The 27685-nt window shown below is 43.5% G+C and overlaps 1 protein-coding gene across 5 annotated transcripts in view; it reads left to right on the top strand.

Annotated features, from left to right (window-relative positions):
* The first annotated feature begins 9475 nt into the window (after positions 1-9475).
* AP3D1 (adaptor related protein complex 3 subunit delta 1) overlaps positions 9476-27685 on the top strand; it is a 71411-nt gene continuing 53201 nt past the window's right edge. For 3 of the 5 annotated variants that reach the window (XR_010594892.1, XM_065578250.1, XM_065578249.1), the window contains exon 1: positions 9476-9818. Coding sequence is in view for 4 of the 5 variants with exons in the window: in XM_065578250.1 (XP_065434322.1) it covers positions 9723-9818 (96 nt within the window). In the remaining variant the exon portion in view is untranslated. The remainder of the gene's footprint in view (positions 9819-27685) is intronic. The other 2 variants (XM_024107923.3, XM_008171329.4) reach the window with 1 other exon arrangement.

Below are 27685 nucleotides of genomic sequence, written 5' to 3'. Positions count from 1 at the left end.
GGATGGGAATGAGGCAAAAAGTTTGGGGTGGGGACCCCTGGCTTTCAGCACTCCTACTGTAAAAAATGTTCCAGCGCCACTGGACTTATCCACAGAATATGAACGGCACCCAAAAACATAGGTGCTGGAACTAGGGGTGCTTGGGGTGCAACAGCACCCCCCCTTGAAGTGGTTTCCATCATATACAGGGTTTGCAGTTTGATGCAGTAGCTCTCAGCATCCCCACTATACAAACTGTTCCGGCACCATTGCCCAAAAGTGTTGATTCTCTGTCTGCTGCTCTAACCATGAGACAGAATTCCCCTTGTTAAGGCAGTCAGTATAATCACTTACAAATACCTTAGATAAATAGACATGTCCCTCCAGGTAGCATGGGAGCAGGGGTGATCTTATGGCTAAGGGACAGGATGGGAGGCAGGAGCCCCGCATTCCAATTATCTATCACTGCCACAGGCTTCCCACGTGAGCTTGGCACTACCACTAACCCCAAGCATTCAAAAACCATGAGACAGGCCCCCAAAATCATGAGATTGGGATTAAATATAGTAAAAATCAGGTTTTTTTATTTGCTCTGTGTGCGTGCGCACATGCGTGTGTGTGCGTGCGCCTGTGATGGTTTCAAGCTCTTCTCCAAAGCCGCAGGAGCTAGAAACTTACTTTTTTCTACCACAGTGGGGTCCTCATCAGTGACTCGGGCTCCTAGGTGCTACGGTCAGACAGCTAGTTATAATAAAGCTGTGAGAACTAGCAACACTGCCTTGGACAAGTCTCTGAGTCTCTGTTTCAATTTTCTCATCTATAAAAGAGGGTGATACTTCCCCCATTGATAGTGGTGTTAGATAAGGCTAAATGAACAGATGGTTGTAGAGCATTTTGTAATCATAGGAGCAGACATGGGGTCCACCTATTCCAGCATCCTGTCTCCAACAGTGGTCAGCACCAGCTATTCACTTCTCTGTAAGTTCTTATACTGCACTCATCACCAGGCTGGCTGAGTGCCTTCTGGGAGCACATTAAGCAGCATGACCACATGTCAGCTGCTTCACAGGGTTAGACACTGAGGCCTGATCAACACCTAAAACTTAGGTCAACTTAGATACGTCACTCAGGGCTGGAAAAAATGTCACATCCCGAGCACCGTAATTAGGTCGACCTCGCCTCCACTGTAGACTTGGTGAGATCAACAGAAGGATTCTTCCATTGACCTACCTAACACCTCTAAGAGGTGGATTAACTGCATCACCAGAAAACCCCTTGTGTTGATGTAGGCAGCATCTACACTATGGCGCTACCGTGGCACAGTTGCGGCACCATAGCTGTGCCACTGTCGCTCAATAGTGTAGATGTACACTAACTGTTCCTGGAAGCAGCAGGCTTTTTGAAATTAACCATGTCCTGGAAATCACAACACAACACATTTTCCAAACAAAAGGAAATAAGAATAGGATTGGAAGATTCCTCAGGAGGTCATCTAGTCCAACCCCCTGCTCAAAGCAGGACCAGCCCCAACTAAATCATCCCAGCCAGGGCTTTCTCAAACCAGGCCTTAAAAACCCCTAAGGATGCAGATTCCACCACCTCCCTAGGAAACCTGTTCCAGGGCTTCACCACCCTCCTAGTGAAATAGTGTTTCCTAATATCCAACCTAGACCTCCCCCGCTGCAACTTGAGACCATTGCTCCTTGTTCTGACATCTGATACCACTGAGAACAGCCTAGCTCCATCCTCTTTGGAACTCCCCTTCAGGTAGTTGAAGGCTGCTATCAAATCCCCCCTCACTCTTCTTTTCTGCAGACTAAATAAGACCAGTTCCCTCAGCCTCTCCTGGTAAGTCATGTGCCCCAGACCCCTAATCATTTTCGTTGCCCTCCGCTGGACTCTTTCCAATTTGTCCACATCCTTTCTGTAGCGGGGGGCCCAAAACTGGACGCAATACTCCAGATGTGGCCTCACCAGTGCCGAATAGAGGGGAATAATCAGTTCCCTTGATCTGCTGGCAATGCTCCTACTAATGCAGCCCAATATGCCATTAACCTTCTTGGCAACAAGGGCACACTGCTGACTCATATCCAGCTTCTCGTCCACTCTAATCCCTAGGTCCTTTTCTGCAGAACTGCCACTTAGCCTGTCGGTCCCCAGCCTGTAGCGGTGCATGGGATTCTTCCTTCCTAAGTGCAGAACTCTGCACTTGTCCTTGTTGAACCTCATCAGATTTCTTTTGGCCCAATCCTCTAATTTGTCTAGATCATTCTGGACTGTATCCCTACCCTCCAGCTTATCTACCTCTCCCCCCAGCTTTGTGTCATCCGCGAACTTGCTGAGGGTGCAATCCATCCCATCATCCAGATCATTAATGAAGATGTTGAACAAAACCGACCCCAGGACAGACCCCTGGGGCACTCCACTTGATACCAGCTGCCAACTAGACATCGAGCCGTTGATCACTACCCGTTGAGCCCGATGACTTAACCAGCTTTCTATCCACCTTATAGTCCATTCATCCAGCCCATACTTTTTAACTTGCTGGCAAGAATACTGTGTGAGACCGTATCAAAAGCTTTGCTAAAATCAAGATATATCACATCCACTGCTTTCCCCATATCCACAGAGCCAGTTATCTCATCACAGAAGGCAATCAGGTTGGTCAGGCATGACTTGCTCTTGGTGAATCCATGTTGACTGTTCCTGATCATCTTCCTCTCCTCCAAGTCCTTCAAAATGGATTCCTTGAGGACCTGCTCCATGATTTTTCCAGGGACTGAGGTGAGGCTCCCAGATTCTCCTTCTTGCCCTCTTTTAAAGATAGGCAGTATATTTGCCTTTTTCCAATTGTCCAGGACCTCCCGCGATTGCTGTGAGTTTTCAAAGATAATGGCCAATGGCTCTGCAATCACATCAGCCAACTCTCTCAGCACCCTCGGATGCAGTGCATCCGGCCCCATGGACTTGCGTATGTCCAGCTTTTCTAAATAGTCCTTAACCCGTTCTTTCACCACTGAGGGCTGCTCACCTCCTCCCCATACTGTGCTGCCCCAGTGCAGCACTTTGGGAGCTGACCTTGTCTGTGAAGACAGAGGCAAAAAAAGCATTGAGTACTTCAGCTTTTTCCACATCATCTGTCACTAGGTTGCCTCCCCCATTCTGTAAGGGTCCCACACCTTCCCTGACCTTCTTGTTGCTAACATACCTGTAGATACCCTTCTTGTTACCCTTCACATCCCTTGCTAGCTGCAACTCCAATTGTGCTTTGGGCTTCCTGATTACACCCTTGCATGCTCAAGCAATATTTTTATACTCCTCCCTAGGCATCTGTCCAAGTTTCCACTTCTTGTAAGCTTCCTTTTTGTGTTTAAGCTCACCGAAGATTTCTCTGTTAAGCCAAGCTGGTTGCCTGACATATTTGCTATTCTTTCTGCACATCGGGATGGTTTGTTCCTGCGCCCTCCATAAGGCTTCTTTAAAATACAGCCAGCTCTCCTGGACTCCTTTCTCCCTCATATTAGCCTCCCAGGGGATCCTGCCCATCAGTTCCCTGAGAGAGTCAAAGTCTGCTTTTCTGAAGTCCAGGGTCCATATTCTGCTGCTCTCCTTTCTTCCTTTTGTCAGGATCCTGAACTCGACCATCTCATGGTCACTGCTGCCCAGGTTGCCACCCACTTCTACTTCCCCTCCCAATTCTTCCCTGTTTGTGAGCAGCAGGTCAAGAGGAGCATGGCCCCTAGTTGGTTCCTCCAGCACTTTCCCCAGGAAGTTGTCCCCAACACTCTCCAAAAACTTCCTGGGTTGTCTGTGCATTGCTGTATTCCTCTCCCAGCAGATGTCAGGGTGATTGAAGTCCCCCATGAGAACCATGGCCTGTGATCTGGAAACTTCTGTTAGTTCTCCAAAGAAAGCCTCATCTACCTCCTCCTCCTGGTCTGGTGGTTTATAGCAGACGCCCACCACGACATTACCCTTGCAGCTCTGGCCTCTAGACGTAACCCAAAGACTCTCAACAGGCTTTTCTCCAGTTTCATACGGGAGCTCTGAGCAATAGCGCTCCTTTAACGTTTCTTCTCGGGGGGATCAGTTTATACAGGGATCTCGATTAGCACAACTGATGACAAGGGCAAAGCCAGCCAGTCTATTTGAAGCTAGATGGGACAAAGGGCTGGATAGTAGAAGATTGGGAGCAATCCTGAACTGGCTGGAGAGATGGATTAGATGGGACCAGAGCTGCTCAAACACATGGGTGGGAGGGCTGCAAGGGATAAAACAATCCACCAAAAATTGTTTATTTTGTTTTCCACATTTTAAATCTTTCTTAAAATATTAAACTACCTCTAGCAGGTGGCTTATAGAAACCTTTTCTCTAACTTCTATGGGCCTACAGTTCAGTCAGTCATATAAACCCTTGTTCTTTCAAACTATGTAGCATAAAAAAACATGTCTTCATTATTCCCTCCTCCCCACCCCACTTCCTGCCTGGATGGTCTTTAATTTTAAGCATAGCTATGATCCAATCTGGCCTTAAGGTTGAAATTTTGATACTTCAACAGGACACAAAAGATGGTCTGGAGCCAAAACCCGGGATCCAGGCATTCTTTGGGGAAAAATATGGATCGGGATCTGAATTGAACTGCTCAGGCCTATCTCCATCAGAAACTAAAACTAGGAGCCCTAATCAAGGACCAGCCCCTCCTTGTGCTAGGTACTGCACAAACACAACAATCACAAATGCACAAACAAAGACAGTCCCTGCCCCAGCGATTTTACAATCTAATACAAAAGACAGCAGAGGGATAGACAGATAGATGGGGGAGTATAAAGAAACAATGGTTGATAATGCCACTCTTTTGGTTTTTCCCCTAAGAGGAGACAGGCTGTTAACAGTAATTCTCCCTCATAAAAGGATATTAGGATGCATTAGCTGTTTTCTAATTTGTTTACAGTGGGTTATAACTGCAGTGCCTTCCTGGGGATCTTGTATTGCTCATGCCAGAGCCCATAACTGAAATGTGAACAGGCTGGGGTGAGGTGGCTGGAGATATTGGCACAAATGGTAACATTTGTCTCCAGAGGATGCCTGCTAGAAATGTACATCAGCAAAAGCAGAAGGTGACATTATTTATAACATAAAATCAGGGTTGCTAGTGTCACATAGGAACAGAAGCCTAGAGCTAAGGGAAGGCCCTTGTACATTAACCTGGACAATGAGTGAAATCAGGGTCTTAATTAGGGATCATCCCAAGCAGATTTCAAACCAACCGAAGTTTGGGAGTGGTGTGGCATCCAAGATATTGGTTGTGTCCCAATTGTTTAGAAATCTTTATAATGAGCTGAACCAAATAGGAAAGTCTGTGGCCCATCTCCATCAGGAACCAAAGCTGCAAGGTCCTCAAAATGTAGAGTGTTTTAAAACCAGATCAAGTACTGTATCCAAGTTGTGTAATCTGAGCCAAGCCGTGTTTATGGGAATTTGGTCACAACTGGGTCTGGTAGCTGTTCTCTCCTCTGTAAGCCTGTTAAGGTTGTTGACCTATGTCTTTGTGTCAGTGTATATTTTGATCAAACCTTCAGCTTGAAAAGGGAGGAGAGTTTTATAATCCTATAGAGGAAAAGAAAAATCGGGATTTTGTCCTTTTTTGCTTCTTTGTGATGTTTAAATACTTTTAAAATCCAAAATAGTTTCCCCCATCTTTTTTTAATATTAGAAATATCAGGAAAGTGAATTCTGATTTTTCCAGAAGCCTCACTGTAGATCTCAGATGGGGACTGAGGGTTTACATAGTCAGTCGTTAAAGGTTTGATCCTGCCCCTCTGCCAGTCAGTGTGAGATTTTTTTATTTATTTGAATGGGGGCAGGAGCAGGCCCCAACTGAATGAACAGGAGATGGCGACTTTATAAGTGATCTGAATAAAACAAAACAAGTAAACAAACAGACAACCTGTATCATTTCCTCTCTCAGTTAAGCCAGTTTCACTTATGGTTCCTCTGATGTCACAATCTTGTTAGTGCTCCAGTTGTACATAGATTCCTTCAGGCAAAAACAGGGTAAATAAGACCTGAACGTTGTCAAAACCATGTAGAAACAAAAAGCAAAAGGTAAAAAATTGTTCATCCCTTCTTTATCCAGAAAAAAGAAGCTAAGGAGGACACGGACATTTTTACCTGTGCAAAGTCATCTTTAAATTCCTGTCCTTTTTAATATTTGGAAGAAAAGGACTGGATGGAAGAATGGGCCCCAATCACGTATTTCTTACCTCCACATTTCCCTTTACTCTGTCACTCCTTATCCAGAGCATCACCTGCCTTATAAGAGACATCGCCTGCTATGGAGAGCACTGCAGCTTTTGTCATGTGCATGCACAGTGGGTGATGTTCCAGATTATTTTCTGCTTTGGAGAATTGCTAGCAGCAACTCTGATCAGTAAGCTTAACACACAATGCCATTCAATGGGAGAAGCAGCATTACATCTGCACCGCATACATCTCTCCTCATGGTGCTCTGCAGGGTCAAGATTTTCAAAAGCAGCTAGTGATGGTGGGTGCCTCAGAGTTTAAGTGCTGTCATAGACTCATCATTCTGGAGTGTTCCCTCTTAGTGGGACCTGCCTGGCATTTTAGCAACACCGCTCTGCACCTCAGGACATCAGTGTAGGGTCACCAGGTGTCCGGTTTTCGACTGGAATATCCGGTCGAAAAGGGATCCTGGTGGCTCCAGTCAGCATCATTGACCTGGCCATTGACTGTCCAATTGGCGGCACAGCGCAGCGGGGCTGGCAGGCTCCCTGCTAGCCTCTGCGCCGCGGGGCTCCTGGGAAGCAGTGGCATGTCCCCCCTCCGGCTCCTACGCGTAGGAGTAGCCAGGGGGCTCCACACACTGCCCCCACCCCAAGTGCCACCCCCACGGCTCCCATTGGCTGTGGGCCAATGGGAGCTGCGGGGGCAGTGCTTGCGGACGGAGCAGCACACAGCCGCCTGGCTGCGCCTCCGCGTAGGAGCCAGAGGGGGGACATGCTGCTGCTTCTGGGAGCTGCTTGAGGTAAGCGCCACCTGGAGCCTGCACCCCTGAGCACCCCCGCGCCCCAACCCCCAGCCTGGAGCCCCCTCCTGCACTCTGAACTCCTTATTTCTGGCTCCTCCCCAGAGCCCGCACCCCCGTCCAGAGCCCTCACCCCCTCCTGCACCCCAGCCCAGTGAAAATGAGCAAGTGAGTGAGGGTGGGGAGAGTGAGCGACAGAGGGAGGGGGGATGGTGTGAACAAGGGAGGGGCCTCTGAGAAGGGGCAGGGCCTCAGAGGAGGGCAGGACAGGGGGCAGGGAAGGGTGTTGGGTTTAGTGCCAGTAGTGTTGGCAACCCTACATCAATAGTCTAGTATAGTCATGGCTTGGCCCTCCAGCCAAGTCAGGTTTCCCTCCTTCTGGGGAATCAATGTCCCTTCCACCCCGCCTCGCTGTCTCTTCAGTCTTTCTTCTTCTGGACTCTCTCTTAAGTCCCTCGACAAAACCCCAAATCAGACAACATACAAACTAAGCAACTTTTACCCATCTCAGGCTTGAGCCTTTAATCCCTTTTACCTACTCCCATTTCTCTGCTCTTCTACAGAACACCAAAGCACAGGTATGTCTCCCTGGAGTCCTGCCCCTTTTTCAAGGGCCTCCGCAGGATCTCACTCCACTCCTTTAGCTTTCCCACAGTTCTGCATCTGCCAGGTTCTCGTCAGGCGCTTCCCAGGAACTCCCCACTCTCCTGGATCTCCCTCCTCCAAGGACTCTAAACTCCTTCCTTTGAACTCCTCCCTGAGCCTGCCATACCCAATCAGGCTCAGTGAACCCCTTCTCAGCCAGTGAGAGGTTCATATACCCCATCACAGGTGCCCGATGGAGCAGACACCTGATTTTCAGAAGGTGAAGGCTCAGCATTTTCTGAAAACCGTTCTCCATGAAAGTGACCCAGTTTAGGCACCCAAACATTGCACTGCCCAAAGCCACTAGTCACTTTTGAAAATCGAAGTGGCTCCAGGGGCCACTTTATGTGTACCTTTTTGGTGGGGTTTAACTATGAAGTATGACTTAGTGCTGTGTGTTTGTGTCACCCACACACCTCCTGGGTGTGGTGTTCTGGCCCATCTAGTGGCACTGAGACCACTTAGAGAGCAATTAATAGGTCTGTTCTACAGCCTGAGCTAACAGCCAGTTGGGTTTTAGCTCATGCACTAAGCTCCAAAGGTCCCAGGTTTGATCCCACCTGCTGATGACTAGCATCTGTCAGTGTTACATTTGCACAGTGTGTTGTACAATGGGGTCCTGATCCCTAGCTGGATAGTAATAAAATAAGAGCACCACAACAATGCTCTACTGTGGCTTTGAAGCTGCTGCTGCTTTCATATCCGCTAGTGGCATGTACATTTGTGCCTTTTACACTCTCGGAGACTAGCATTTTGACCCCACCTGGATTCTTCATCTGCAGGAGTGGATTTGGATTATATTTATTATGTTGTCATGAATTACTATTTAGCTTTTGTCACATCATTTGTATTTATTATTACAGAAGATAACAGATTACAATATCATTTGTTATCATGCTGCTGTTGTTATTATGAATGACACACTCAGACAATAGTATTTTATTCATACAGCCCTTACCATGTACCAGGCAGGATATGCATCCGAAGAAGTGGGCTGTAGCCCACGAAAGCTTATGCTCTAATAAATGTGTTAGTCTCTAAGGTGCCACAAGGACTCCTGGTCTTTTTGCGGATACAGACTAACACGGCTGCTACTCTGAAACCAGGCACTTTACAGTACAACCAAAAGGCATGGCCCTCTTGCCACATGCAGTGGTCCCGCTATACCGCTGGGAACCTTGTGTAGGTCACAGCACCAGGAGTAAAGGGGCTCAGCTTTTCTTGCAGCAGGATGGTGGGGCGGTGGGGAAAGGGGAACATCCCTGCATCACTGTGCATTAAGGGTCCCGATTCAGCAAGGCACCTAAGCACGTGCTGAAGGGCACCCCTATTCAGCAAGTGCCTGAAGGGAAGCAGGTGCTTAGGTCGGAGCAGGTGAGCTTTTGGGGGGTGGGGTCACCTGGCTGATCCCTCTCCACGCCCCGGGAGTGCGGGGGCCCTGCTGGGGGGCATGGGTGGGGGGAGCTGTTCCCCAGCCCCTCCCCAAAGCCTGCTGGCAGCTTCGGCCGGGTGACGTGGAGGCAGCAGCGGGGAATCACCGCCGAGGGGCGGGGGCGGGGTCAGGGTCAGGGGGCGGGGCTAGCGCCCAGCGGGGCCGGGGAGGAGAAAGAGGCGCGGCTCTGGCACACAGGGGCGGAGCCAGAGGGAGCAGTGACGCGGCCTTCGCGGGAGTGGGCGGGGCCGGAAGGGGTGTAGGCGGAGATATGGGTGAGGGGGCGGGGCGTAGGCCGGGCTAGGGGCGGGGCGGAGCGGTGGGTGGGGCTAGCGGCGGTGAGGGCGGGGCGTGGCGTGTGGCGGCCCGGAGGGGGAGGGGCCGAGCCCTCAGCTGACCGGCCGCCATTTTGTCGGGCGCTCGGCTGAGCGGAGCCCGGAGCTAAGCGATTCCAGCCGCCGGGGCCGCCGCTGCCTCCTGCGTCCCCGGGGCGCGCGCGCCGCCCGGCCCCGAGCGGGATGTGAGCGGCCCGGCCCGCCTCGCCCGGACACACACGGCAGCGCCCCGGCCCGGCCCCTCCGCTCGAGCGCAGGCCCCGCCGGCCCGGCCCCGCCGCCGCGATGGCGCTGAAGATGGTGAAGGGCAGCATCGACCGCATGTTCGACAAGAACCTGCAGGACCTGGTGCGGGGCATCCGCAACCACAAGGAGGACGAGGTGGGCCGGGGCTCGGCGGGGAGGAGGGCGGGCCGGGGCCGGGGAAGTGGGGCTGAGGGGGGGAGGGGAGCAGGGCGCGGGGTCTGGGCTGGGGGGCAGGGCGGGGTGGGGGGGGTCCTGGGGCGGCTGAGGAGGGCAGCGTAGGACCTGGTGAGTCATGAGGAGGGGAGTGGGCGGGGGGGGGGTAAATTCCCGCTGCAGGATCCGGTGGGGGGGGGTCTGAACCACAGCCCCCTCCCCCCCCCACAGCGAGCCGAGGAGGGCTTGAGGTTGCTTCCTCAGAAGAGTTAACCCCGGGCCTTTCCCATCTAGGCTCCTGGGGGGAAGGGGAGGCAGCCCCTCTTCCTTCACTCGGTGGGGTTTGGGGGGCGGGTGGCAGCTGCCTTCCTCCTCCTCTCGCTTCACCTGGGGCTGCCCCCCCTCAGTAGGGTTGGGGGGGGGGGAGTGATGACTGTCTCCCAGTCAAACCAGGGCTGCCCACAAGAGAATACAAATCTAGTGGGAAACGCTGGGCTTGTCTCCGGTGCGTGGTTCTGGAGGGGGTGACTCACATCGGCTGCCCCTCTCTGGGCTGGGCGAGTCTGAGTCTCTTTCTCACACACACCATCAAAATAAAAGGTGTTTCTTTTCTGCTGAAAAGGGGATGTTGTCCAGGGGGAAAAGGGCAAGTAGAAATGAAAATGAAGAAGAAGAGTCTTGTGGGGGTCGCCTAAAAGGGAGAGCCAATTCAGGGAAGCTGCCAGAAGCAGTGGGGAAAGAGAATTAAAAGGGAGGAGACAGATTTGGCAGGTGGGAAATCTTTGTTCTTGGTTCAGTATTTGGGTATAGTGTTAGGGGAGATTGCTTTGGTATTTACATCATGTGATTTGTAATGTAAAGAAATTCCTGTCTGCTGCCTTCAAGAGATAAGTGACTATTTTCTAAGGTGCGATTGGAGTATAAGAAAAGTGAGTTCAGGTGTAATTAAGCTTTTTAGTTAAAATAATTTCATTTAGCTTCTGTCTAAAACACATTTCCATAGATGCCCTAATTCATTCATTTAAGGTAGAAAGCACTTGGATGTCACCACCTGATATATTCTTCTATATTATTTATGAGTTAGATCAGGAAACTGATGGAAAGTAAATAATTACTCATCAAGAACTGGTTTATCTGAGAAATGAGAATTCTTTTATCAATTGTTGTCATATGGTATGCGTTAATCAGGAAGTCCTTGGAGGCTTGGCACAAGCAAACTCGGTGTTGGAAACTTTTATGTGTACAACTTCCATAATTATCTTTTTGGCAGAAAATTAGTAACTTAGTGTGGAGTTAAGTATGATAGTACTGGGACAAGCTAGTAGATAGCATATCACAATCTTCAAAATACAGCAAAGAGCAAAATAATATTGACCATGGAAGGGATTAAGAAACAAATGTAGATTTTGTTGCTAGAACAAATAGATTGTAAAATTCATTTGTGTTGTATGTTCTTTATCACTGCTGATCTCAGGATAAAATGCAATATTGTTTCCAATAGACATTAACTTTCAGATAGCTTTAGATTTGGATATTTCGCACTGATGCTCCACAGTACAAGGTAGTATTTACTAGAGCCACATACCACGAAAAACTACTGAATCTTTCAATTTCATAATGTAGTTTAAATACTGTTTGGTATTGCTTTGGTGGCATAGGAAGATGTAGTTGCTATCAAGGACTCAGTGTTCTGCGCACAAAAAATAGCACCTGGCAGCTTCTAGTATTTAATGAAAGAGCCAGCTTTTGTTAGATCATATCATAAATTATTTACAAGTGTTTATGTGAATGTTTATTGTGGAGATGGTGATATGTATATTAACCTTTTATCCATGCTTGTGTAGTTCATGCTTTGAGCTATTATTATTCCACTCAAAACTGAGTTTGATAAACACTCGATGAATAACTCTGTGGAGATTTCAATTAGAAATTTCCTAGAGGACAGCTAGGCTTATTAAGATACTGAGCACCATATTATTTGGCAGTAGATCTCTGCAAATATCAATGCCTTTATGATCTTCATGCAGGCCCTAGGCCTTACTTTGTGACTCCCATCATCTTTGTCAAGGAGAACTGAATACTGTATATTATTTCCAGTTCTAGAATAAGTACTTGACAAGTAAGTCCTTTTGTTAGGGATCTAGAGAGTCAAAGAATGAATAGTGTAACTCTTCACCATTTAAAACTAGATAGAATAACTTCCTTTCTAGATCTTCACACATGCAGTAGGATAAGAACTGATCAAGTTTCAGCAACCATATGTACAGATCATCGATCAATTTAAATGCATATTTCCTACTGGTACTGTTATTTCTCTAAAGATTCTCCACAATATACAGTCCCTCTGGAGGGAGACCATCAAAGATGCTACTTATTCACTGAAAGAAGTTGCTGTTAAACAATGTAAGGTATTTTTTCTTTCTTCCTTCCCCTGCCCTATTTCATTGCAGAGCAGTTTGAACACATGCTAGTTTTGAGTGAGGTACTGGGAACTGAACCAGAGCTTCCCAAATGGTGATGGAAAGCACTATATTTTTCCAGTGTTGGAGTACCAATCCGTAATAGTCAAAATAGTACTTTAGGAATAACAGTAAAAACTCTTCTGTTCTTCTCCATTGATTCCATTGTTCATAGTGTTTAGGAAGTGTCATTGAGACACCGACAAGTCTGGATGTACATCTTCAGATTGCCTTGAGACAAGACTATCTAAAAGTCAACTAAAGGGTTTGGCCTGTCCAAAAGAGCAGGTATTTACTAACACAGACTTGTCAACAAATATTGACACACACTTTATGCTGGTGTCTATTATTGTGTTTGTTGTTGGATAGCAATTAGCATTATAAATCATGGATGCCTGGCAGTGACTCTTAGGCCTTGTCTACACTAGGATTTCCCTCCCTACAACTTCCCACCATTAATATCTGCAATTTGTCTCCACCATGGGTAGCAATGATGGAAGCATTACTATATACAAAGTTTGCTGGTGACTGCAGCATCTTTAGCATTGCATTGGCTAGACCTGCTTAGAGTCTCTTCTATGCTAGAGCTCTTACTGTTGCTGCTTCTGCTGGAGCTGAACTAGTGGGATATGCCAGGAAAAAAACGAGTGTAGACACACAGGGAAAGCAAATATTAAAATGGAAAAATAGATGTTTCTTGCCTTTTGTCTTCACGCAGGGTTTTGTAATGTCATAATGGTTTTACTAATTAAAATGAATGGACCAGTTAAACTTTCCTTACTGGGTTGCTGGCAGACATAAGCTAAGCATCTGTTGGACAAAGCATCCTGGAAGTGGTGACCCCATGGCCCTTGCTTTGTGTGCATGAAGAGGTTTCTTTCTCTGGGATTTTTGAAAGAGGCTAAGAGTTAGGCACCCAGCTCCTATTTAACTTCAGTGGGAGTTTGGCATGTAAGTCAGTTAATCTCCTTTGAAAATCCCATTTCTCATGACAAAACCCCTGTCCATATTGGGAGCAGGACTGTACCAGTGACAGCCATATTTGAAAACAGTTGTTCAGTAGTGATCTGGGGAAAAAGTGGTTGTAGCAAGCATGGTTTCAGTGTCCATTGTGGAAAAGATTTTTAATAAAAAATAATGCTTTATTCTATTCCCCTTAGCAAGGCTGGAGTCTTATAAATCCTTTCTCTTTTAGTTTCATGGCTTTCTATACAGTACTTTGAAGCAGGCTTAATTTATCTAATTCTGGTTTCACTTACTTTATTTTAACTGTAGTAACATAAATGCATAAATTAGGGGAATTGAAAAATGTATTGGAAAAGTGTAAAAGCATTTCTTCCCACTGGCTGTGCTGCTGAGTAGACTTCCTCATTGATATGAGCAGGAAGATAGAATCATAGAATGTCAGGGTTGGAAGGGACGTCAGGAGATCATCTAGTCCAACACAGGACCAATCCCCAGACAGATTTTTGCCCCAGATCCCTAAATGGCCCCCTCAAGGATTGAACTCTCAACTCTGGGTTTAGCAGGCCAATGCTCAAACCACTGAGCTATCCCTATACTATAAAAGTACTACTATTATAACGTTGCTTATTGATTAATAGCTTTTGAAGGTGAGATTCCCTCAGTTTTCATTTTGCAACATTAACTTTTTTGTTTGGCATTTACATTATATTTTCATCTAATTTCTGCCAAAATAAAACATGCGTGTAATATCCGCCTATTACCAGCCAGCTGCTGCCTAACCCTTGAATCATTTTTTAATTTTTAATATATGTAAAAACTTTTACTTTACCTTACATTTGTAGTGGAACATCCTGGGTCTGGTACACTTTGTCCTGTTTCCATGATTCCATCTGTGGGAAGAAGGTATAATGGAGGTTAAATAAAAATGTCTGAGATTGAATGAAAAACGTTGTCCTGGCTTTTATCTGTGGATTCAGTTACACTTTATGAAGCATGTTTCTTTCTTGTCTAACTTTCATTTTGTGTTGATACTTGTCTTCTGGGGAACAGTGGATTACATTAAAATCAGCATGCAACAATTCCACCAAGCAACACTTTTCTCCAAGATTGTGCAATGTTTTCTGGTTGAAATAAACCTTATAAGCTTCCATCTTTCCAGCTCTTAAATATGACAGCTCCCCACTCCTCTGCAGGAGCTGACATTTGCCATCGTAAGTGCAATTTAATTAAACCAGTAGCACAGTTCCATTAATAAACACCGTAAGAATGGCCATATTGGGTCAGACAAATAATGCCAATGCCAGGTGCTTCAGAGGGAATGAACAGAACAGGTAATTATCAAAGGACACCATCCCAGCCCATCCTGGCTAATAGCCATGGTCCTCCATGAATTTATCTAGTTCTTTTTTGAACACTGTTATGGTTTTGGCCTTCATAACAGCCTCTGGCAAGGAGTTCCACAAATTGACTGTGTGTTGTTTGAAGAAATACTTCCTTTTGTTTGTTTTAAACCTGATACCTATTCATTTCATTTGGTGACCTCTAGTCCTTGTGTTATGAGAAGGAGTAAATAATGTGGCTCACGAACCACGGTTGGCCACCCCTCACATATCATCTTTACTTTTGAGGAATACATGCAGTGGCATGTGAATCTCTGCAGCATTTCCCTGTACCTGGATAAAATTTTAGGGAAACGCACGCATGCAAGCAGGGAAGACAGATAACAATCTGTCTCATTCTGCCATGCCATTCTTTTTCTGTCTCGTTTGTGATTCACCAGGGAAACACATCCTGCTGGCAGTGAGAGCGGTGGGCAGACGTAAAACTTAATTTTATCCTTTGTGTTAGGTGAATTTATATCATATGGAATAAGTTATCACAATAGGTGTCCATTTCTGGAGGACTTGCAGCACAGCTGACTAAAGGAAGAAGTGGGTTGCTGTGTCTGGCAAAACTTTTCAAGGAATCTGTGCACCATATGATGTGAAAGTGTATTGGATGTTAGCTCTGGGCCTTCCTAGCTGGGACTGATGTGGTTAAAGGTACATGGTTCCATACCTGAAACCTGCTTGCAGGAGGATTTTGGCACTGAAATTGTTTAGCTCTTGCATATCACTTTGCATCTTCAGTGTGTTATAAATATTGTCACCCCCATCAGAGAGCAGTATTATCTGGTACTGTGATAGATACTGTGGTGAGGGGTGCATTATAAAAACCTGGTTAGGTGAAGCAACTGGGGCAAAATGGTAAAGAGACTTACTGAGGAGTTTTACACTCTGACCATGTGTCTTTGTAATTCAGGTATCTTAGGTTTATTGGAGTGGTCTCGTGTATTTATGGCAAAATCTGCACAAAATGTCTGAAGGATTGCATATAACTGGTGGATAAAATTGCTCTTATGCTCTGCCTTTGATAGGATAGACTTCTTGAATGACAGGATTAGGACTTCATATTTTTTCAGTTGACAGCTTAAAGAAAAAAACAGTTATATGGTAATAGGATCACTTTGGCCTTGGTTGCACTTTAGAGCTAGTCAGAAGCCATCTTTCATGTCTGAGCATGAATTTTCATCAGTAGGCAAAACTGAGTTATGAATCCTTCACAGAATATTTCTCTTAACATAAAAAGTATTGAAAAACACATCTTTCCATGCATAATGTAAAGTGATAAATCAACAATGAGTAATTTGAGGGGTTGTAACTCCTGAAAGAGGCAGGGTACAAAGTTACAAAATCCTTTACATAACCATCTTAAGAGGAAGGGAGCAATCAGTTTCTGGGTGGAAAAACTTAAGACCTAAATTAGAATCAACCCAATGGTCTAATGGGAGTACTCCATACTGAATGGTGGGTTTAATTGCCAGAAAGAATTAGGTGGGTTTTGGTGACCCTGCTCCCCTTCTTGATATGTATTTGGAGACAATGGATTTACATTTCTCAAAAGCCCCCCTTCTTACTGAATAAAGACCTGTATTGACTGGTTGCAAAGTTTAATACAATTGTCTTCAGCTGGAAAAATGCCAGTCTCAATAGGGAGTTCAGAGGCATCCTAAATGATAAGCTCTTTGGGATGGGGATTGTCATTAACTGTGTTTGCGGATCTAGCACAATGGGGCCTTGGCTGCTTGGCCTCTGGGGACTACTGTATTATAAATATTACATAGTAATGGGCACAGGGTGGGGTATAAAATGAGGGAAACTGAGAAATGCTAGAAATCTGATTGGAAAAATATTACCGGTAGGAAATAAGCAGTTCATCTGACATGTCTGTACCGTACTTACGTTCACTGATACTTGATCAGTTCCTATGTGTTAAGATCTTTGAAGGAGATCATTATTCCATCTACTCTTGAATGGGCTGAGAGTTGCTGAATCCCTGCAAAAGGCAAAGGAGTTACTAGTCAAGTACTTTAACCCAGAATTGGAAATCCTACACAAAAGAGGGTTTGATAAGGACCTGCCAGTCTGCAAGAATCCTGGTCTCCACCTTAGAAGTGGAGCCAGTGTCCCTACTTAACTCTTTTGTGGCATTGGCAAAGGGGAGGGTTCTGGCAACAATAAGAAACAAGTGCCTTTTGTGTGTTTTATAATTATAAAGGGTAATGTAGAGTTTAGCCTTCATTACGTTTCTGCTTTCATTCTATGTTGAACCTTTGTGTTGTCTGAGGCACAGCTAGTACCATAACTTGCTCTGGCCACACAATAATGATTGCTTTATTAGGGAGTAAGAAGTTTGAATCAGCCAGGCTAATGGATCATCTTGCAGCTCTCTCACCTGTGTATTTAAAACAGCCTAGCAAAATCAATTTACTCATAGATTAAGTAAAGGTGGTTCTTAGGCAAGCAGGTGAGGAGAGTTCTGCAAAACTTCTTGCTAGTAGCTTATTTTAAGAAGTTTGGAGAGCATGTAAGACAAATTTTGCAAGCTGAGGAGAAGATCTTCCAGAAACTTTCAACAAAAATAAGATGTCAACTGTACCGTGAATACTTAGTTCAATGGCATTTCATTAATTCATGCTTTGTAACCTCCCCATTAAAAACTAACGTCTAGACTTGTGATTTGTTAAGCACAGATCTGCAGGATGCTGGTGGGGCCAGTGTGGGTGATTACTGCATCCAGGGTGCCACGTTGCCTGGTGTACACCTCCGTCACTTGAAATCCCAAAGCAGGTCTACTTATGTTGCTGCTCCTGCATTCTCAACCTTCCTGCTGGTATTGCTGCGATAGACATTGCATCCATGGCTGCTCCTAAGGAGAATCTGCACATCCAAGTTTGGGAGTAGGGAGCCTTTAGAAGGGCTGTAGACTCAGTTTTGCTCTTCAGTTGCTGTAGACTCAGTTTTGCTCTTCAGTGATGGCTCTTCAGAGAGCTGTTTTGTATTCCCCGCGGCTTGTTGATGCAGCCACAGGAGAGATTAAAGATGGTAGCTGTCTCTGCTCTGTGTTGAGAGAGAGGCTCTGTTGCTTCTGATCTTTCCTGGCTTGGCACTTGTCCACAATCCTCATTAAGGCTCCTCCTCTTCGCTGCAGATTAGAGAAGCTCTTTCATGTACTTAGATTACTTTAGAGTAGTTAGTATAGAAATGTTCTTGAGCAGCATATTGCATTTCTGTGGCATAATGAGCAGCAGAGGAGGTATTAAACTATTTGCATGCATCAAAAAGACTGAATCATGGGACCAGTTATAAAGAAGCCTCTGCTGCTACTCTGAAACCTTTTATTAAAAGCTGACAGTATCTGTTTTGAAAGATGGCACTAAGGTATATCTGAAGATAAATAAATAAGTGGTACAATTAAGGAGATATTTGAACAAGGAAAAGGTACAGGAAGTATATGGTTAACAACCCACTAGTGATAATTCATCCTAGTAGAAGCTGATAATGGTATGTTCTTATGAGAAGACCTGTTTAAAATGGCTGTGACATGTATAGCAATATCCTGCAATATCTTTGAGAGATCTGACTGAATTAAGTTTAAAATAGTTTGAGTCCTTTGTATTATAAATGGAAAGTTTAGGTAGTATTGTGGGATTGTATGTAACTTGTATATGGGGGAAACATGACCAATGGAACTCATAACACTTCCCAGAGTTTACAAAGTACTATTTGAAACTATGTGCCAGGCAAGAATGAACTTCTGGAGCAAACAGGTGGGTTTCCTAGGAAATCTGTAGGGTTAGGTGTATGCAAATATACCCCCTTCAGTTTTATAAAGACTTAATTTTTCAAAGTTTTGTCCTAAGGAGAGGACCTTTGTCTGCTCTTCTTCTGTTACATGAAGACAAAATCAAAGGCACAAACTGTATAAAGTTCAAAGTGAACAATTCATGGGGTTCTTGTTCTGTGCTAACAGCTGTTATGAACTTGCAACCACAGAAAAAACCCTTGGTGGGATTTGGACTGATCACCTGTCAGAACCCTTGTTGGAATTGGGGGTGATCTCTGGTAAGCTTATTAGTATCCGTTTAGGTTTGTTTATTGTTGTTAATGTTTTCTTTGTAGTGCTTTCACCTTAAGAATAAATGTGCTTGCTTAGGCCGTGTGCTGTCTTAAAACTAGGAACAATTATGCTGATTATAGCCTCTGAGGAGAAAGCAAAACAGGCCTCCTTAGGCAGTCTGACTTGCTGGGGAACTCATGAACTGTGCAGCCAGGAAAAATCCTGGTCAAGAAGGAGAGAGACATGGGTCATCAGCGAAGACGGCTGGCAGCTGAGTTGCTGGGAGCCTAGAATGTTTGCCACTGGTGGACCATGAGTGGAAAACACAGGTTACAGTTGCCCTGAACTGTGAAAATGGTTATGGCAATATTTTAGAATCGCGTTAAATATATCTGTGAAAAAGGCTTCAGGAAAATAATGTCTAGGTGTCTCTAACCTTTGGCCAAGATGTCAATTACAGAAATAGTTCATGGAACACAGTTTAGTGCTATTATTTTACCCTTTATCACGTTTCTTTGTTTCATTACACAGACAGCGGAAGCTAATTTGTTCAGACAAGTCTTTCTTTGCATTCAGTTTTAGATACTGTTGATCTAATAGTTAAACGTAACTTTTCCATCCTGTGTGGTTTGTATTTGATAAAATGTTAGTAGGTGTAGTAAGTGGGTGTTAATATAGCTGTATAAGAAAGCTCTTCGGTTTTTGTTTTTCACAATACACATAAGCCTGAATGAATTGAGTCACTCACTTGTTATAGCTGGCAGTGATACGCCTTCGCTGTGTTAAGGACTATAAGTTTGGTTTGAGCGGGTGGACAGTTATCTCATCTGCTGCTTGTTCTACAGACTTGAATTGTAGAACTCAGCAAAAAAGCATTTGTAGTGGACTTATAAAGAACAGCCACTTGACATGAGCCATTCTCCTTTTCATTATCGAGCTCAACGTTCTCATTTAGAACATCAGTGGCTTAGCATGTACTGTAGTACTACGTTTCAAATTGTATATATTTTTAATCTTTTGTCTGTTTTTTGTATATTTAGACAATGTTAATAAGCACAACTGCCCCTGACAAAAGGTTTATTTGTATGTGGCTAAGCATGCTTTCACCAAAGCCTGATATACTGTACAGAAGTGTAGAAATATATCTGGTTCCATGATGCTCAGTGGAAGGTTCAAGGGAGTCAGAAAACTCTGATGTGTGAAATGGTTTTTCTTAAAAATCCATCCACAAATTGTTGCTCATTTAGGAAATACTCAGTTTGATTTTCTGTTGGCCTCAAAGTTGAGTCTGGAAATGGTGAATAGCTGTTTAGTTAAAAAAGAAAAGAAAAAAGGGCTTTAACATTAAAAAAAAAATTTTTTTTAACCTCTCTAATATCAGGCATGTCAAGTCTTGTCATCCTTCTTTTGTAGAGGGCTCCTTGGTGGACCCAGAAAAGTGGTTTTCAGCTTTCCCAGGCCTTAATTGAAGCGACTGTAACTGAGGTCTTTTGTTAAGCTCTTGGGTTAAATAAGGCATTTAGAGCTTTAAAGTCTGAGTGATTTTTGATTCAATCAGGTTTCACTTGCTTGGTAACTATCATAGTCTATTAATTCCTCAGTCATCCATAGCCTTCCCCGAAAAACAAGGTAGTTGTAACCATTTAAAATGCTTCACACCAACCCTTTTTTTAGAAATAAGTGAAGAAGGCAAAACTAACTTTTGCCTTTACATCTGTTGCCTGAACTGAAATGGGTTTTGTTCTTGATGTCATTGTTTTACCTAGCAAAATGAGCCACCTGTTGCCAATGAGAAATTGGGATATTTGTGAGAGGCAGTCTCACTTTCTTGAATTATTTTTCCTGAGCAGAATGAGTTTCCTATATTGTTTTTTCTTTTGTAGTAAGTGTGGACATTTCTGGTGTGCCAATTTTACTCGTTCTGCTTGGTGTCTTTATACAGTGTTTGTCTTTGCATTTTTTACTGTTAAGGGTTCATTTTGAGCAAATGTGCTTATTTGAGTAAACTGTACTTAATTTATAAACTTATTGCTTCTGCACGTGGACATCTTTGACTCTGTAAAATAAATACAGAATTAACAAATATATATCTAAAAATACTCTGTAAAACCACTCATATTCTTCTGCAAAATATTCCAGAGATCAATTAAGCTTGATCAAACAGATGTCTACAATGGTAGGTGCTTTCATCTGCCACATATGTATATATTTGTAATTTTTTTTTCTTTTTTTCTCTCTGCTGTAGTGCAAAGTGGGGAACAACTAAGACTCTTGAGAATTGTCTAATAGGAATACTTTTCAGAGTAACAGCCGTGTTAGTCTGTATCCGCAAAAAGAACAGGAGTACTTGTGGCACCTTAGAGAATAATAAATTTATTAGAGCATACGCTTTCGTGGGCTACTGCATCCGAAGAAGTGGGCAGTAGCCCACGAAAGCTTATGCTCTAATAAATTTGTTAGTCTCTAAGGTGCCACAAGTACTCCTGTCCTTTTTAATAGGAATACTGATCACTAAATCAATTGCCATACACTCAAGTTGACATCTACTGGAGACTTATCTGTGTTTAAATGGTATATCCTAAACGTATTGACCGTGTTCATTTGCAGACTTGTATTATCAAAAATTACCAATCAATATATTCTTAATATGTATATGAATCTAGGCCTCAACATATAATATGGCAATGGGCAACTTAGAAATGAAGATGATACGTTGTGAAAAGTAAGAGCATCCTTCAGTTAGACAAATTACTGTCTTTTAAGAGAGATTATGTAGAGGTTAATGTGATGGATATTTTAGAAATTCATGTAGGTGGATGATTGTTTAGCTAGGTTGGTGTCAAATCCTATTGGCATTTATAGGAAAGAATATATTGTGAAAGCTGTTACACGATATTTAGATAACTTTTTTTGTCCTCTCTATTCAGAAGAGAATCAGAGAAATAGAGATGGAAGATACCTATTAGATCATGTTGGTGTGCTGTGACCAGTATTATCTCATTGTTTCCTTGTAATCCCCTGTCTGTATCCATCTGTTCTCTCTTGTTTTGTACTTAAATTGTAAACTCTTTGGAGGAGGGACTGTATATTCTGGACCAGGACCTAGCATAGTGAGATCCTGCTCCATGACTGGGGCACCTGAGGGTTAAAATGATGATGATCTTGTCCATTCCTTTATAAGAATTGTTCTCTATCTAGATTACAGATTCTAGTGCTTTGTCCAGTTTATTCCTAAAATTCTAAAAGATGGGGCTTCCAATCCTTTCCTTTGGGTAGTATTCCACAATCTTAGAGCTCTTTTCCTAATTTTCCTCTTTTTTAAAAAGCTTGGAGAAATAAGATTAATAGAATAAAGTCAAAATGTGAATGCATTGAGGAAGTAGGGTCACTGTTTGTTAGGACTGGCCTACACTGGGAACTTAATTGGCATTGCTGTGTTGCTCAGGTGGTGTAAAAAGTCCACATCCCTGAGTGAGGTAGTTAAACTGACCTAACCCCCAGTGTAGACAGCGCTAGGGTAATGGAAGAGTTCTTCTGTCAATGTAGCTACCGCTTCTCAGGGAGGTGGATTGCCTATACCAACAGGAAAACTGCTCCAGTCAATATAGGTAGTGTCTCCACTAAAGCATTACAGCGGCACTGCTGTAGCCCTTCCAGTGTAGACAAGCCCTTAGCCTTATAGCATCCAAGCAAAAATTTTAAAGTATAAAACAGCCCTGCAATATTGTGGGAAGCTGAAAAGTCACTACATGAAATAGCCTGTCAGCCAATGTCTTTAATACTTGGAGGATAGAAATACCTTTTTAATTAGGCATTGGATAAAATGTGGCATGGGGCGGGGAGGACAAATATGCCTCCATTTTCCCCATGCAATTTCCTCAAATGTGTGGTGTTACTGGCAGAACTTGGGTCCTTACACTCAACTCAGTGGCATTCCTGTTTGTCAGTATGTAACACAATAAATTAGGCTGCCATACCAGGTCAATTTTGACACCTCAGGGAATGTTCTAAGCATCAATGGGGAAAAATGGGGGACCTATGAAGCCCTTGCCAGATATGTAACACAACCACAAAGAGGTCATGGAGGTGGGGAGTGTACAGCTGCCAGGAATCCCTGGTGTGTGCAATAAACTCAGCCTATACAAGGTATTAAATAGTATGTTACCTCCCCATCCTGCTTATATCACTATTTGTATATTGCTTTTCAATTAATATTGGAATTGTCTTGTTAAGAATTATTTTGCCTTGCATATTCTCACTTGAATTATTAGTATTCTACAAATATTTTGTGTTTTGCCTGTTCCACAGGTGTGTAGCAGTTTGGAAGGTTCCTAATCAGCCTCTTTAAGTGGGAACTAAACTAATCTTTCACCTGCCTAATTGTCTCAAATCTACAGTTGGGAAAACATGAGTGTCTGTAAACTCTTGACTTTTCTTGCAGGCAGCCTCTAGTTTACAAGATATCTTAAAATAAAATAGTTGTAATGAAATATTTGTTTTGATTGAAATTTCACCTGGGAATCAAATAAGCAGTTCTGGTGTAAACTAGGCCATTTGGAGTCTGACTGCAGATTCCGACACCTGTTTTAAAAGGTAATACATGTGCTGTCTTTTATAATGGCAGGTGGCATCAACAATCTCACTTTATATGGTCTCTGGGTTTTTAGGAATGCATCTTATTTTACAGTCTATACTTGCTCTCCAGTAACCCTACAGGTGAAAACAGTTACTGGAAACTGATCAGCATTTATTTTTGTCTATGATGTGAATAGTACCTGTTAACTTGGACTTTGTAATTTATTAGCCATCTGGGATAGATCTAACAAAAATAAGTCAATAGGATTCTCTCTTTAGGCCATCTTCAGCAGCAGAGTCCAGGGAAGGGGCGGGGACGGTTTTATGGCCTGCAGCGTGCAGGGGGTCAGACCAGATGATCATAATGGTCCCTTCTGACCTTAAAGTCTATGAATCTATGAATCTATGAATCATACTATAAGCAATAGCCTAAAAAATATAATTAATTTTTCTCATTCCAGAATGTTGTTGTACAGGCAGAATCTGTAACATCTGACCCATTGCATTTCTAAACCTCATCTCACTCTTTCTACTTTATTGTAATAGGAATACTTGCATATGGGTCTGAGTCTAAATCAATTTGGAATTCTACTTGTAGTGAAACTTGTGTTCCTGTGTGAGAGATGACTCATAGACTCATAGACTTTAAGGTCAGAAGGGACCATTATGATCATCTGGTCTGACCCCCTGCATGCTGCAGGCCACAAAACCGTCCCTACCCTTCCCTTGACTCTGCTGATGAAGTCCCAAATCCTGTGTCTTGGTGACTTCAATTTTCAGAGAACCCTCCTGCTAGCGATCCCTGCCCCATGCTGCGGAGGAAGGCGAAAAACCTCCAGGGCCTCAGCCAATCTACCCTGGAGGAAAATTCCTTCCCGACCCCAAATATGGCGATCAGTAAGACCCCGAGCATGTAGGCAAGAGTCTCCAGCCTGACCCTTGTTAGTCATTATACTATTTACCTGCTATTGCTCGCTATTCCCCACCAATTATGTTTTACCATTAAACCATTCCCTCCATAAACTTATCTAATTTAATCTTAAAACCAGACAGGTCCCTCGCCCCCACCGTTTCCCTCGGAAGGCCGTTCCAATATTTCACCCCTCTGACGGTCAGAAACCTTCGTCTAATTTCAAGCCTAAACTTCCCCACTGCCAGTTTATATCCATTCGTTCTCGTGTCCACATTAGTACTAAGCTGGAATAATTCCTCTCCCTCCCTAAACTGCTGAGCTAGAATTGATATGCAAACTAGACACAATCAACTCCGGTTTGAATAAGGACTGGGAATGGCTGAGCCATTACAAACATTGAATCTATCTCCCCTTGTAAGTATTCTCACACTTGTTATCTGTCTGTACTGGGCTAGCTTGATTATCACTTCAAAAGTTTTTTTTTTTTTTTTTTTTTTCTCTTAATTAATTGGCCTCTCAGAGGTGGTAAGACAACTCCCACCTGTTTATGCTCTCTGTATGTGTGTATATATATCTCCTCAATATATGTTCCATTCTATATGCATCCGAAGAAGTGGGCTGTAGTCCACGAAAACTTATGCTCTAATAAATTTGTTAGTCTCTAAGGTGCCACAAGTCCTCCTGTTCTTCTTTTTGCGGATACAGACTAACACGGCTGCTACTCTGAAACATCTCCCTCCCTGGTATTTATCCCTCTGATATATTTAAAGAGAGCAATCATATCCCCCCTCAGCCTTCGTTTTGTCAGACTAAACAGCCCGAGCTCCTCTAGTCTCCTTTCATACGACAGGTTTTCCATTCCTCTGATCGTCCTAGTGGCCCTTCTCTGCACCCGTTCCAATTTGAGTTCATCTTTTTTAAACATGGGAGACCAGAACTGCGCACACTACTCCAAATGAGGTCTCACCAGCGCCTTGTACAACGGTAGCAGCACCTCCTTATCCCTGCTAGATATACCTCGCCTAATGCATCCCAAGACCGCATTGGCTTTTTTCACCGCCACGTCACATTGTCTACTCATAGTCATCCTTCAGTCTACAAGAACCCCTAGGTCCTTCTCCTCTTCCGTTACCTCTAACCAATGCGTCCCCAGCTTGGGGGTTTATTCAGCCTCAATTCATTAATATTAAGGTGATCATTTACGTAGTAGGACACGCAACCACAAGACGTTTCTAGATTTTGGGCTATTATACCTGTAATGCTTCTGATTCTGCAGCTGTAGAGGCACCATTCAAAGAAGCAGCATGAATCTGAAGTCATTGATAACATGATTTTTGCTTTTGACAGACATCAAAGAAGTTATTTTGTGTTCCATGTGGATGTTGAGGGCCATCAGTGTTTACAAACTGCAGAAAAGCAAAATGGTGAAGCTAGCTTATTTTCAAAGTTCTAAGGAGATGTTATAGTACAGGTGTGTTTGGTTATCTGCAAGACCCAGTAAAAAATGGTCAGTCCTCCATTTAACTTTGCTGGCATGCAAGAAACCCTGGAATTAGCATTTTCACACAGTGTTGTTTTGCATTGGAGTAGAGTGAGTTAATTAAAACTTGTGTATCTTTAAAGTCAATCTTTTCAGATAGTCAACCACTGTATTTGAAGTGTTTTTAAAAAAATCATGACCCCCCCTGCATCTACTCTTAGAGAAAGTGTAAAAAATATATCACCGATAAGCCTATGTAACTTGTCTGTTTCAAGAGGTTGATAGAAAATACTTGACTTTGAAGTGTCGTTGTGTGTGGGACAGTAAGAGAGTGAGATTTTTGTTTCAGAATGTAATAAAATTTTCAACACCTCATGACCCTCCCTAGGGGTCATGATCCACTGGTTAGGAAATGCTGGTGTAGACAAATGCTTTGCGGAGTATTTAAAGCTGCAGCCAGATTCTTTCATGGGAAAGGCGTGAGATCAAGTACAATGTGTACTTTATCTGAGTGTTCTATGATGACTGTAGTTTTCCTCAATACATTTCCAAAGTTGTAAAGGATCTGGTCAAATAAGAGAGATTTGTTTGTGTAGTTATTACGATTAAAAATTAAGACCCCTTTTTCATTGGGATAGTTGTCTTGATGTGTTTAAAATCTTGAATGATGACTTTACCACACCAACTAGTCACTACTTTATCTATTTGTAAATAGCACTTTCTCTGCATTTGATAGGATCTATGTTGTTATAGTAAAAGTAAAACTGCTCATTTTTAGAGCAACATGCCAGGAGTCACATTATTGTTTGTCAGTACAGAAACTGACATGCTAGCTGTGATGATGTAGTTGTACCTTTTATTAAAAAAAAAAAAGTACTGAACATCAGTTTGTAGGTGAAATAAATCACAGTTCTTAAAACTTGGCTTCACTGCCTGTGCTCCAGGAATTGTGATCAAGGTTTCTGATGCAATCCTGAGTGGTGGTTGAAACATTCAACGCTATGCTTGTATTATAAAGTTAAATGTAACCAGCCATGCAAATGTTGGCTTCATAGAGACCACGAAGTATGCAATACAGCAAAGACGACAACCTTCCAGTGTTTAGTGCAGCTGCCTTACTGGAAGACACCTCTAAGTTCTTTAATTCAAAATCATGCTATATTTGAGAAAGAGGATAGAATGAAGCTATGTCTATACTTAAAGCATGACAATGACACAGCTGTAGAGTTTCAGTTTAGACACTACAGCAACAGGAGGGGTTCTTCTGTCACTGTAGGTAATCCACCTCCCTGAGATACATTAGCTAGTTGACGGCTCTTGGCCTAGTGCTGTCCACGCTGTGGGGGTTAGGCTGTTAACTTGTATTTCCTCTGGACAACGAAAATATGCTGATCTGTTTTACTTCTGTTCATTGTCAGTTACTACTTAATTTTACCTTTAGTTTCTCCTGCCCTGTCATACTGCAGTGTTTGAGTTTCAGGCACTGTAGGGGATTATTGGTTTGTGTAAAACCTTGTCCTTTAAAGCCTAAATCTTGAACCAGATTTGTTCTAATGATGATTGTGTGTCCATGTGAAATGCCCCCTTCTTTGAGAGAAGCCAAAGGCCATGCAGGCAATTTCTGCTGTTTATTTACAGTCCTGCTTCATTGGATTATCTGGCAGCAAACACTGTTACCAGCATACATGAGACTGTATTTTGTTTAAAGCAGAAGCAGTTTTGAGAGTGGTTTTGCTTCCAAGCATTGTAGTACTCTCAAATGGCTAGTATCCAAATAATATTTCTTAAGGCTGTCAAATAGAGCCGATGATGATTTCTTGGTTGCCATTGCTATAGGCTTTTCAGAAATCATATGACAGGTCATGTGATCTCACAAATCAAAGCTTCCACATTGTTGGGAGCTCACTTTAACTTTAAAAAAAAAAATCTCTTGCGTTCTATAGCCCCCCCCCACCCATAATGTTTAAATAAAAGCAAACGAAACACAAATGAGGTTTTATAGATGACCTCAGTTCTT

Source organism: Chrysemys picta, chromosome 25, assembly GCF_011386835.1.
Source record: "Chrysemys picta bellii isolate R12L10 chromosome 25, ASM1138683v2, whole genome shotgun sequence".
Classification (NCBI taxonomy): Eukaryota; Metazoa; Chordata; order Testudines; family Emydidae; genus Chrysemys; species Chrysemys picta.
Note: the sequence above shows the minus strand (reverse complement) of the source record. Positions and strands in the feature narration are given on the sequence as shown.